This window comes from Megalobrama amblycephala, linkage group LG20 (assembly GCF_018812025.1).
Source record: "Megalobrama amblycephala isolate DHTTF-2021 linkage group LG20, ASM1881202v1, whole genome shotgun sequence".
In the NCBI taxonomy this organism is placed as follows: domain Eukaryota; kingdom Metazoa; phylum Chordata; class Actinopteri; order Cypriniformes; family Xenocyprididae; genus Megalobrama; species Megalobrama amblycephala.
In genome coordinates this window covers 34916934-34931448 of record NC_063063.1, presented here as the reverse complement: position 1 = coordinate 34931448, position 14515 = coordinate 34916934, and the positions used below count along the sequence as shown (strand labels likewise).

General features: G+C 34.1%; 1 protein-coding gene across 6 annotated transcripts in view; it reads left to right on the top strand.

The window, feature by feature from the left end:
- The window catches only part of pald1a (phosphatase domain containing paladin 1a), an 80854-nt gene extending 72197 nt beyond the window's left edge, over nt 1–8657 (top strand). For all 6 annotated transcript variants that reach the window (XM_048171684.1, XM_048171680.1, XM_048171682.1 and 3 more), the window contains one exon: nt 8076–8657. In XM_048171684.1, coding sequence (XP_048027641.1) covers nt 8076–8225 — 150 coding nt within the window. In that variant the 3' untranslated portion in view covers nt 8226–8657. The remainder of the gene's footprint in view (nt 1–8075) is intronic.
- Nucleotides 8658–14515: the final 5858 nt, after the last annotated feature.

The following is a 14515-nucleotide window of genomic DNA, read 5'->3' as shown; positions in this document are numbered from 1 at the left end:
GATCTCTGGAAGACATTCAGTAAATTCCTGTTTGTTTTCTTCTATTGATAAGTTTTAAGTGAGTTTTTGTTTCTTTAGCGCCCTCCGGCTGTAGTATGAATTGGTAAACACCATTCATGGAATATCGTCTTCTTCTTAGGTGAATTTGTGGACTAAAATGCACAGAGAGCGCCCTCCGGCTGCAGTATGAATTGCAAACACCAGCGCTCATAGAGATAACAATGAATATTATATAATATAATTTTATTATATTGTAATAAAATTTTTCTGTATGTTTCATATACCATGATGAGCTTGAGACATCACAGAAGTTTTTTTTCACAGCCTACCTGACTGAAATGCCTCATTAATATGCAAGTCTTTTCAGGTCATTACTATTCAATTCTTTTGTCTTCACAGGTGAGAATGAGCCATTATTCATGGAGATTCACGCCTCCTCGCATACCGTGTTTCTTGGCAAAAAGTGTCTTACAAAAACTAAATCAGTATATTGTTATAAATGAAAGAGTAGTCAGCATAATTTTTACATAATTTTGAAGCAAAAACTCTAGTCTACAACCTTCAATACCCAAAAGTCTTGTGAACACAGATTTAATATACTTTTATTGGCCTTATATCAGTGACTTAAGTTTTTTGTTTTTTCAGTAACCACGCATAAACGTTATTCCTTCAAAAACACAAACATGTACACACATGTTCCTCACATATTATGGTAGCCTAGTTTGTGCTGAATACAGTGTAATGACACTTGTGTCATTAATATGTTTATGAACAACTGAAAAAAGCACAAATGTCAGGGCATGTCAAAACTTCTCCAGGCCCCAAATCAGCCTCAGACTCCAGAGGGTTAAGGTTTTTGATGAAAACATTCCAGGATTATTCTCCATATAGTGGACTTCAATGGGCACCAAACAGTTGAAGGTCCCAGATGAGAAATAAGGGTCTTATCTAGAGAAAACATCACTCATTTTCTAAAAAAAAAAGTAAAATTCTATAAGTTTTAACCATAAATGCTAATCTTGAACTAGCTCTCTTCTTCTTCTTTACTAGAATTCCGGCAGTGTAGACACTGCTAAGTGTATTACTGCCCTCCACAGGACAACGTTTGAACTAATTGTTATATACTATTGAACTAGCATATTGCATATAAAAATTAGTTCAAACTTTGACCTGTGGAGGGCAGTAATACACTTAGCAGTGTCTACACTGCCGGAATTCTAGTAAAGAAGAAGAGAGCTAGTTCAAGATGAGCATTTATGGCTAAAACTTATATAATTTTCAATTTTTTTCAGAAAATGAGTGATGGTTTCTCTAGATAAGACCCTTATTTCTCATCTGGGACCTTCAACTGTTTGGTGCCCATTGAAGTCCACTATATGGAGAAAAATCCTGGAATGTTTTCATCAAAAACCTTCATTTCTTTTCCACTGAAGAAAGAAAGACATGAACATCTTGGATGACATGGGGGTGAGTAAATTATCAGGAAAAGTTTATTTAAAAGTGAACTAATCCTTTAACTCATGAACAGGAAGTGATGATTCAGTGAGATCTGAGACCAAAGGTTTGCATGCATTGTGTGCATTTGTCCAGCTGTTTGAGCTGTCTGAGAAGCTGCTGTTGAATGTTTTGTGGCGGATCCTCTTCTCCCGTGTGAATTTGTGCTTGTCGAGCCGTAGCCATCGCTTCATTTGGATGCGTACCCTGGAATTTACAAGCTTATTCTAGCATCACCGAGGCCGCTGCTTCACACGTCGGGTTTCGCGAGGCCTGTGTGCCGTTTTCTGCTTGTGTGTGTGTGTGTGTGTGTGTGTGTGTGTGTGTGTTGAGGCCAGCTGTGGCTCACGGTAAAGTCTGGAATTTACTGCCATTCCAAACAAATGAGTGTTTCCCCCCTGCGCGGAACAGTGCGCTTTTCCCCGATGCCTTTCTATACTCTTGCAGTCCTGCAGTTCAGCGACTGATGAAGCATGGAAACAGGCCAGGTCTTTAGTTTGGTTTTGTTTCGCAGTGTTTTGTTTCAGATGAACCAACCATCGTTCAAAACATGTTCAGTTGAACTAAACTAACCTAGAGCAATCTGATTAACTCATCAGTCAACATCACTGACATGCCACAAGCGAATATCCGGCCTGATTTCTACCCTAACTCCATGTCCAATCGATAATCACAGTCTGGAAACATTGACCCCGTTGATGTGACTATAACCGAGAGTCCAGCACGTATGAAAGGAATATTCTAGCTTAAATACAACAACATACTGTAGATTAACACAGAAAATCTAATATATAATAAAAGGAAAAAATTATATAATACAAATAAAGAAAACCCTTGTATACTGTGTAAGTCAAAGTATATTATATGCATGTAGAAATAATTAAAATATTTTTAAAAATAATTTTCTTTTAAATTATGGTCTAGTCTTGAGATTTCTTCCGGGATTAATCATTTCAATATTTAAATAATTATGGTCAAGGTTTATTATAATTAACTAAAACTATAACTTTAACTTTAACTGAAACTAAAAACGTTTTGTATAAAAAGTACTTTTTAAAAAAAAATTTATTTAATGTAATTTCCAAGGCAACATTTCTAATTATTATTTAGTTTAAATTGATGTATTAAAATAACTAAAACTAAAATAAATGTATATAAAAAAATGACACAACAAAATTACTAAAACTAACTAAAATTAAAATGAAAACAGAAAATGTAAAAATAAAATATAATTCAAAATATTAATAGAAAACTATAATTTATCATTCTCAATGATGCTTAAAATTTGGGATGGACAATTTATTGAATATTTTCTATATTGAATATTATACAATATCATATTTAATGACCTAATGAAATTATATATATTTTTAATTTTGTTTAAATCACATCAGTGAATTGGTTTGATGCTATTCTAGTCTGTGCAGGTGATATAACTATTTTTTAATTGATTACAGAGACAGAACCCTGATGAAGAGTGTAAGTGTGGAGAGGATCTTCTCAGTCCATTTACTTCTTTCAGTTCTTCAGATAAGAGCCAATGTGCCGCGCAGCGATTAGACATAATAAAGGCTCATTCCGGCGTGGATGGCTGACCGATAACAGATAAAAGAGCTTTGTGTGTCGTCATGTCATTCTCCTCTTAATAGCTCGTGTTGAACTGATGATCATTTTTAAGTCTCTTTGGATGAATTCAGTGGTTCTTAAGAAAGTTTGATGGTTCTTTACGTTTTTAATACTTGAGTCATTTTAGTAATTTTTTGTTCTTAAACCTTATAGGGTCTTTGGGGTCTTTTTAGACCCCCAACAACATTTGCTAAAATAAAAAAAAAAAGTTCTCTTTGTCCAAATGACATGAAACTTTGTACAGTGGTTAACACTTTATAGATATACAAATTAAAAAAAAAAATTGAGTGATATCTTGTTTTTATGTTAGTGTAGAAAAAAAAGTCACACTCAGTGTCTTTGGGGTCTCCAGAGACCCCAGGCAACAAAATGTAATTTTGTAACAAAACAATTGTTTTTTTAAAAAACAAATGTAATTTTAATCTGTTTATTAATGTTTTTACTTCATATTTGTGCAGTTTTTGGAGGATTTGTCATATCTTTTAAATTTATATAAATAAATTTAAAAAATATTTTGTTGTAGGTTTTTGCACAAAAACAGCTTATGTAAAATTCACTTTATAAAAGACCCACATTTCTAACTTTCATTCATGGGGATAACATGGATAATTTGACATGGTTTAGTGTGAGATTTTTGCCCATCTTTTGGAAAATGCAGTTTTAAAAGTAAAAAATGATCACTTTTATCCAGTAGATGCTGCAGAGCTCCACTATTTGACTGACTGAAAGACATCTTTCAAGTATTTTCAGCTGGATTCATATCTAAATATTATGAAATCACAATTATGACAATAAAAATAACTTTTTGTCAAAGTTTACTCATTTTTTTTGTACTGAAAAAAAATAAGTTTTTCAACAATGTGGATTTTGAGGATGATTTTTTTTCCATTTTCTAAGCGGGGTCTCATAATGTAACAACTGAAAAACAACTTTTTTTTTTTCAGTACAAAAAAAATAGTAAACATTTATTGTTATAATTGTGATTTCATAATATTTAGATATGAATCCAACTGAAAAAACTTGTGAAAAGACGTCTTTCAGTCAGTCAGACAGCAAATAGTGGAGCTCTGCTGCCATCTGCTGGATAAAGTGATAATTTTGTACTTTTAAAACTGCATTTTCCAAAAGATGGGCAAAAATCTTATATTAAACCAATTATCAAATTATCCATGTTATCCCCATGAATGAAAGTTAGAAATGTGGGTCTTTAGAAAGTGAATTTTACATAAAAAGCTGTTTTTGTATAAAAACCTATTTAAAAAAATATTTTTTAATTTATTTATATAAATTAAAAAATATATGATTTTTGACAAATGTGGAGTAAAAACATTAATAAACAGAGTAAAATTACTTGTGTTGTTTTTTTTGTTTTTTGTTTTTTAAAAACAAACAATTATTTTGTTACAAAATTACATTTTGTTGCCCCAAAGACCCTGAGTGTACACCCCAAACGAAGACCGCAAAAGGGTTAAAGAGGTCATGTTATGCTTTTACAAAGTCTTGATGTTGTTTTTGGCTCTACTAGAACAGGTTTTCCTACTTGAATGTTGATTATTTTCCTCATTGTTGCTGCTCCTCTCTTCCCAGTCTGTCAGTAACGCTCTGTCTCTATGAAGCCCCTCCTTCTGAAAAGCACAACGTGCTCTGATTGGTCGGCTGGAGCAGTGTGTTGTGATTGGTCAAGCGCTTCAAGCGTGTGTTTGAGTCGCAGCACAGATCAGCAGCAGGAGTCAGATTTCATTCATCACAAGAGTGAGGAGCTGACTGACAAGACGATGGCAGAAGATTCGAAGCCTATTTAAATGTGTCCCGCCCCTTGTCGACTCAACCAGGCCCCGCCCCTTTGTTTTGGATGGGAATTATTTAAATGAGGAATATTGTGACGTGTTCGTTCCCAGAAGAAAACTCAAGACTACAATAGAGGCGTTTCAGGGAATAACTCCTGCTGGAGGGACTTTAGAGGAAGTTTTTCATGCTCAAAAGAAAGATATAGAATAGGTCTCTTTAAATATTTTCAAGAGGTAAATAATTGTCATCATCATCAACGAACGCATGGTTTTATTTTGGCGTTCTGACTGTTGGCATGTAAACAGTACAAGGTAAAGAGTAATATTACAGCTTCAGATACAGAGCCGTCATTTTTGCTGTGCATGTGTCCTTATTTTTATCCTGTAATAAGATCATTTTGTTTTGTAACTCACTGAATGGCGTTTAAAGCCCATGTTGATCCCGTTTGCAGTGAAGCGCGTGTTGTGAGTGGCAGATTCGGCTCTGGATCTTTGAAGTGGAATGAACCGTATTGAAGACATTCCTGCATTATAAAAACAGGGAAAGATCTCTGTGAAAATGCGCTGCATTTTTCTTCATGTGGATGGGGAAATCTGGACCTGGATGAAAGTCATTTGGCTCAATTTAAAGCTGTAAATTATGAGCAATTGTCTCATATAAAGTGTTGATAAACTCGAGTTCAGTCCGTTTTATCAAATCCCTCGTGTCATTTCAACCCTGTATTTTTCTTCACAAACTGAGGAACGCATTTCATTACAGTGACTTTATTTGGTGAACTGTTCCTTTAAGGTCATGTGATGGGTGTTTGAGGTGATATTCTCACTGTATCACTCTGTGTGTGTCCGTCAGGAGATTTACAGCTGCTAATATGGTGTGTTTGTCAGGATTTCTCTCACTAAAGAGCAGCAGAGGATGATGGATGGTGTTCTGCGCTCATAACATCTGTCGTTTTACTGCAGTCCAGTGTTTGTCTGCGCTCTTTCCTCTTTGTGTCCAGTGTTTGTTATTTTTATAGCTGCCGGTGGGAGTCGGTCCAGATCCCGATGGCACCTGACGCAGGGAATCATGGGTACCTCGAGTGTTTAATACCTGAATCCAGCTGTGCGTCTCAGAATAAACTCTCATTTATGATTCGGTTTGCCTAGAAACAGGCCAGACGATCTACAAGAACACAGCTACAGCTCTCAGACTGACAATAACCACAGATACTAACTGTGTGTGACTGGAAGAGGAACGTTTGTCAAAATTAACTGTGAATGTTGATTTGACCAAGTTTAACACAGATTAAAGTCTTAAAGTTTGAAGCTTATATTAAACTAAGCTGTTTGTATGGTGCTTTGCATAGTTGCTAGGGAGTTACTAGTTGGATCGGTGGGTGGGTGGATATATGGGCAGACAGGATAGACAGACAGACGGATGGGTGGATGGATGGATGAATGGATGGACGGATGATAGACAAGATGGATGGCTGGATGGATATATGGATAGACAGGATGGATGGATGGATGGATGGATATATGGATAGACAGGATGGATGGATGGATGGATATATGGACAGGATAGATAGATAGACAGACAGACAGACAAGATGTATAAACAAGATGGATAAATGGATAGATGGACAGACAGATGAATAGATGATGGATGGATAGAGATGGATAAATGGATAGGATGTATAGATAGACAAGATGGATGGACAAGCTGGATGAATAGATAGATGGAAAGAGACAGAGGATGGATGGATGGATGGATGGATGGAAAGAGAGACAGACAGAGACTGGATGGATGGATGATTGGATGGATGGCTGGATGGATATATGGACAGACAGGATAGATAGATAGATAGATAGACAGACAGACAGATAGACAGGATAGATAGATAGATAGATAGATAGATAGATAGATAGATAGATAGATAGATAGATAGACAGACAGACAGACAGACAGACAGACAGACAGATAGACAGGCAGACAGACAGGCAGACAGGATAGATAGATAGATAGATAGATAGATAGATAGATAGATAGATAGACAGACAGACAGACAGACAGACAGACAGACAGACAGACAGACAGGATAGATAGATAGATAGATAGATAGATAGATAGACAGACAGACAGACAGACAGACAGACAGACAGACACAGGATGGATGGATGGATTGATTGATTGATTGATTGATTGATTGATTGATTGATTGATTGATAGACAGACAGACAGACAGACAGGATAGATAGATAGATAGATAGATAGATAGATAGATAGATAGATAGATAGATAGATAGATAGATAGATAGACAGACAGACAGACAGACAGACAGACAGACAGGATAGATAGATAGATAGATAGATAGATAGATAGATAGATAGATAGATAGATAGATAGACAGACAGACAGACAGACAGACAGACAGACAGGATAGATAGATAGATAGATAGATAGATAGATAGATAGATAGATAGATAGATAGATAGATAGATAGATAGATAGATAGATAGATAGATAGAAAGATAGATAGACAGACAGACAGACAGACAGACAGACACAGGATGGATGGATGGATGGATTGATTGATGGATTGATTGCTTGATTGCTTGATTGCTTGATTGATAGACAGACAGACAGACAGACAGACAGGATAGATAGATAGATAGATAGATAGATAGACAGACACAGGATGGATGGATTGATTGATAGACAGATAGATAGATAGATAGATAGATAGATAGATAGATAGATAGATAGATAGATAGATAGATAGATAGATAGATAGATGATAGATAAATGAATAGATGGATAGATAGACGGATAGATAGATGGATGGATGGATAGATAGTGTTCTGTGAGGGTCGTGACTCCTGTAGTTTCTTCTTTCATTCAGTGATCTTGACTTTCTTCTTCTAGTTTTATTAGTTCAGTTTCTGCTTGTGTCAACAGAGCTAAAGTAAACCCGTCCCGCTGTGCTGCTCTGTATCGCTCCTTCACCCCGTCATGACCAGATGTCACCAGTTCACCGGCCGAACGACAGCCGTGTCCACGAATTTAAGATTTGTCTTTGTGTGTCAGAATCGGCCACATTTAAACTGAATGACAGGAAGAGGAACGACACACAATCTGGTGCAAAAATGAATGAACGTTCTCTGAATCGTGTGTGTTTTGTGTTCAGGTGGCGTCTCAGGCCGGAGTTTATGAGCTGTTGAATCAGTTGGGCTTCTCTGAGTTTGAGGACCTGAGAGACTCAACTCTCTGCCGTCTCCGTCACCGCTGGCAACAGCAGAACCGCCACGGGCTTCCGTTCAGAGGAGAGTTCATCTGAGAAACACTCATCAGGACGTCCACGTTGGGTTTCAACTGTTCTCGACCGACGCTATTCAACAGTTCAAATCCACTGAAACACACTGTGAGGAACTTCACTGAAAACATCACCAGATGTTGCATGAATATTCATCATGTCTCACCTGTGGATGCTGTTTTTCTTGTTTATTAATGTCATTTGTGGTCATTTTCTCTTTCTGTGCAGGTATCTCACATCTACTATTAACCTATTTTTAATTTAACAGGACTCTTTTTATGTCACGTGTAGCTCGGGTGATGATTTGACGTGCGTTTGCTTGTATAGTTTATTCACTCTGTTCTTTTTTAACATTTGAAGGCTGAAGTAACTGTGATGTTTGTTTTATAAATGAGCGTTTTTCATGATGAAGACTTTCATAATGGCGGTCTCCATTAAAAATCTTTGGTAACAGGAGTGTGTGTGTGTGTTTATTGCCTGCTGAGACTGTGAGTGACTGGTTTTTAGTAGGATCTTAAAGGGACGGTTTTCAGCGTATTACTAAAACTAAGAAGTTAAACGTAGGGATTTTGCTGTGTTTTTATTAAAACTTGAACTAAACTAAAATAACAAATTCAAAATATTAACCAAAAACTATAATAGTATATCAATAAAACTAAAAAAGCATTTTTATTGCTTGAAATAAAATAAGCATTAGCTAAAATAAAATACAAATAAAACATTTTATTTCTTATTTTCATTTAGTTTAGGTTTATACGGAAGAGGATTAGGGCCAAGCAATAATAAACAAAATAAAACCATCTCGAGATTAAAGTTGTTAAATTTCGAGAAAAAAGTCGAGATAAAATATTGAGAATAAAGTAATTAAATTACGAGAAAAAAGTTGTTAAATTATGAGAACAAATTCGTAATTTAACATTTTTCTCATTTAACGAATTTGTTCTCGTAATTTAATGACTTTTCTTGTAATTTAATGACTTTATTCTCAACATTTTATCTCGACTTTTTTCTTGAAATTTAACGATTTTATTCTTGTAATTTAACGAGTTTATTCTTAACATTTTATCTCAACTTTTTTCTTTAAATATAAGGAGTTTTTTCTCGTAATTTAATGAGTTTATTCTCAACATTTTATCTTGACTTTTTTCTCGAAATTTAACAACTTTAATCTCGAGATGGTTTTATTTTTTTATTATTGCTTGGCCCTAATCCTCTTCCATAGGTTTAAGTATTAAAATAACTAAAAAAAAACCTCATTTTATTTAAGTTGAAGTATTGAAATAACAAACTAAAATGTAATAAAAATCTTAATTAAAAAGCTAATAAAAATGATTAACACAGTAAAATTACAAAAACTTTAACCATAAATGAAAAAAAATCTGATTTTACATATTAACAAAACTATAGTAGTATATCAATAAAACTAAAAAGCATTTTTATTGCTTGAAATAAAGTAAGCATTAGCTTAAATAAAATACAAATAAAACATTTTATTTATTATTTTCATTTAGTTTAGGTTTAAGTACTAAAATAACAAACTAAAATAAAACAATACAAATTTAAAAAAAAAAAACTATAAAAATGACAACAGCAAAATTACTAAAATTAACTCAAATGAAAAAAATCGAATTAAAAATATTAATAAAACTAGTATATCAATAAAAAACATGTTCACTAATTGAAATAAAATTAACTAAAAAAAATAATTTTAAGTTGTATTAAAATAACTAAAACGTAATAAAAATCTTAATTGAAAAAACTAATAAAAATGACAAACACAGTAAAATTACTAAAACTTTAACCATAAATGAAAAAAATCTTTTACATATTAACAAAACTAATAGTATATCAATAAAACAAAAAACATTTGCATTACTTGAAATAAAATAAACATTCACTAAAATAAAACAGAAAAACCAAACTTACTTTATTTCTCATTTTCATTAAGCTGAAGTATTAAAATAACTGAAATTAAAACTTAATAAAAATACAAAAACACTAATAAAAATGACAAAAATGCAATAAATTACTAAAACTTTAACTAAAATTGAAATAAAATCTGATTTAAAATATTAACAAAATGTCAAAATCATTCAAGTGGTATGTTATTCCAGACCATTCTCAATTTTTTTATCTGATATCAGAGGAAAAAGGAAAAATAAAAAGCATTTATTATTCATATAAATATATTCGTATATAAAAGAGTGCAGGATGTGTCTTTCGACTCCATATGGGTCTTTGCACGTAAACAGCTATAGTAACATATTCCTAAAAGTGTTTGGCATCTGGAGTCGTACGGAGGAGAACATGCTTTGCATCATGGGTAGAATTAGACTCTCATTAGAGGGGCTTCAGAGGCTTGTGGTTTTTAATTGTCTGTGGAAAAGAGGAAGAGCCGAGCCGAGCGCTCACTGGCTTGAAAGGGGGGTATTTTCTGTGACGTCATCGTGTGGTTGAGCTCGAATTATGTGCAGAGGCAAAACACATGCGGCTCCAACCGAAACACAAAACACACACAAACAGTCAACATGCTGAAATATAAATGACTGGATCAATACTCACTGCTGCTAGTGATAAATAATAATAAAAAAATGCATTTTGTTTATACAAAAACACTCAAAGGCAACTAAAGAACTTGCTAACCATCATAAAAAAAATACAAGACAAGAAATAAATCATAAAAATAATCAATTCAAGCATTAAAGGGTTATACATGTAAGAATTTCCATGTATTAATCGCCTTTTTATTGCCAATGTGTGACTTCCTAGGTTGTCTATGAAAGCCTTTACTGATTTTTAAAAAAAAGCAACCGTCACATCCTTTTGATTTTCCCAGCAAAAACGTCTCAAGTCCTTCACTAAAACTCGGGACGTTTTTGCCGGGAAAATCAAAAGGATGTGACGGTTACACACATGCTCTTAACTCTGCAGTTTATCGCTGCAAAGGTGTTTCCAACTTCTTTTTACTAGAATGAAAAAATATTGAGTGTATCGGGGCCTTGAATCACATTCAGTCTCTTGTAAATAAGTGGCTGCCTGCAGTTCACTTTATGGCCACCGGTGTCGCTAATAACAAGGGTTTCTGAATTCTACATATAGCCCCTTTGACCCTCTGGTGCTGCTTGTGTGTTGTCAAAAATGACAGATTTTATTTTTTTTTTCCACTTCAATAAAATGATTTTAGATTGATCATGTTTTTTATTTTATATTTTTAGTGTATTTTATGGTACTAAATTATATTTATGCAGTAGTTATAATCCATTTATTCACTTTTTGAGCATAGACCTGAAAATGAAATTTCCAACATAAACTGTTGTAAATCCTGAATGTTTTGGATCACATACTTCAGTTTGGCCTCTTTTTAAAGAAGACACTTGGCGGATTATTGCTAAAGTAAAAAACGTTTAAATGAATTTGGAAAAAAATTATAAAATTTTACATTTATTGTTATGAAAAATGCACAAAAAAAAAACATTTTCAAATTTTATATGAAATATATATTTTCCAAAACACATTTTACTCTAAAACTGTGAGAAAATCAAAGCCATGAATCTAAACAAGTTCTGTTCTAAATTTAAGGTTGATATCTTAAAAAATGAGCTTTTGGTAAGATTTTGTTTGGGGCGCAGTACCAACGTTTCCAATAGATGAAATTCATCTAATTTCCAATGCGCTCATTTTCGACCGTGAACAATACAGCTGTGTCTATTTTTTTCAGGACCCAAATCATGTCCATGATTTTTTGTGTGTGTGTGTGTGTGTGTGTGTGTGTGTGTTCACACATCAAGTGCCAAAACCTTTACCAAGTTTCGTACCATTCCAATGAAATAAAAATAATAACCCGAGCCTTATAAAACAGGATAAGGCAGTAAGGTTTGGTAAGCACTGCTTTCACTGACTTCTGCCAGGTATAGCAACACTTTTTGAATGTTATTTAAAAATATTGCTTACAGCAACTTGCACGTGATTTGTTTGTCCTGTGGTTTCAGAGGAAGTCCTTCAACCATGCAAACACGAAACTAATGTGTGTGAGACGTGCCGCTGGAGTCTGCCGGAGCAGTTTGGGGTTTGTAAATATTTGCTGATACGAGTCAAGTAAACATGTTCAGAGCTGATTCAGCCAGTGACAAAACACCTCAGTGATTGTGGTGTGTTCAAGATCATGAAGTTTGAAGTATATTATTAAGTGTATTTTGTTTTCTATCAGCTTTATTCGATTAGCGAAATAGTTTTACTTTAATTAGCAATAACATCTCTGCTTCTCAAACACAAGTGTAGCCTAACAATAGTGCATGTGTTTGAGAAGATCAATAATGTGTGTTGGTAGCGATTCCTCAGTAAGTTTCCCGAGCTCGAGAGGAAAACACGTCCCCTCCACATGCTCCTGCAGTTCTCTTTGAAACACTGATACTCCAGATCTCTGCTCGCTGTACGCGCACATCAGGCTTATCTGCAGGTACGGAAGTTGTTCGGGGTTTAATCGCATTGTGAGTCCTCTTGGATTAATGAAAATGAAACCAGAGCACTGCAGATGAAAGCAGCTCAGTGCCAGACGCAGCAGAGGAGAGTTTAGCCTCAAACTCCTGTGTAACTTCACAAGTCATTCTGTTTGATGTGCAGTTTGTGTTGCCAATTAGGATGGAAAGAGTCTTAAAGGGATACTTCACCCTAATGAAAATATAAGTCATCGTTTACTCACCCTGGTGTTGTTTCTAATGCCTTATGCCATTTTTTTTTTTTTTTTTTGGACCACAAAGGGAGAGTTTTTAAAAGGGTGGTTGATTATGATTTCACTTTATTAACTTTAGTTAGTGTGTAATGTTGCTGTTTGAGCATAAACAACATCTGCAAAGTTACGACGCTCAAAGTTCAATGCAAAGGAGATATTTTCTTTTACAGAAATCACTTTTTAAGGTCTACAACAAATGGCTGGTAGGGACTACAATGAGCTTCTTCCTGGGTTGGTGACATCACAAACCCTATAATTTACATAAATCCGCCCCCGAGAACACACAACAAAGGGGGAGGGGCCATGTTGGGCTGCTTTAGAGAAGAGGAAGAGTTGTAGTAGAGTGTTGTTGACATGCCGTCATTTTACGCCGGACAGCTTCACAAACGAGGGTCAATTCAACGCTGGATTTGCACAAAAGTGGCACTAATAGAGTCTCATGAACACACAGTTGGGCACAGAAGACCAACGGCCAAGGTCAGGATTTTCGTTAAATAATATATTAAATTTCAGTTTGTTTTTCACTAAACCCCATTGTATAACCTCAGAAAACTTGGAATTCTGACTTTATATCACGCAATTCCGACTTTATAACTCAATTCAGACTTTATATCATGCAATTCTGACTTTATAACTCACAATTCTGACTTTATAACTCGCAATTCTGACTTTATATCTTGAATTTCTGACTTTATAACTCAATTCAGGCTTTATATAACTCAATTCTGACTTTATATCTCGCAATTCTGACTTTATAACTCAATTCAGACTTTATATCTCGCAATTCTGACTTTATATAACTCAATTCTGACTTTATATCTTGAATTTCTGACTTTATAACTCAATTCTGACTTTATATCTCGCAATTCTGACTTTATATCTTGAATTTCTGACTTTATAACTCAATTCAGACTTTATATCTCGCAATTCTGACTTTATATAACTCAATTTGGACTTTATATCTCGCAATTCTGACTTTATATAACTCAATTTGGACTTTATATCTCGCAATTCTGACTTTATATAACTCAATTCTGACTTTATATCTCACAATTCTGACTTTATAACTTAATTCTGACTTTATATCTCGCAATTCTGACTTTATAACTCAATTCTGACTTTATAACTCTCAATTCTGACTATATCTTGAATTTCTGACTTTATAACTCAATTCAGACTTTATATAACTCAATTTGGACTTTATATCTCGCAATTCAGACTTTATATAACTCAATTTGGACTTTATATCTCGCAATTCTGACTTTATATAACTCAATACAGACTTTATATCTCGCAATTCTGACTTTATATCACGCAATTCTGACTTTATAACTCAATTCTGACTTTATATCTCACAATTCTGACTTTATAACTCAATTCAGACTTTATATCTCACAATTCCGACTTTATATCTCGCAATTCTGACTTTATAACTCAATTCAGACTTTATATCTCGCAATTCTGACTTTATATCTTGAATTTCTGACTTTATAACTCAATTCTGACTTTATAACTCACAATTCTGACTTTATAACTCACAATTCTGACTTTATGACTCAATTCTGACTTTATAACTCTCAATTCT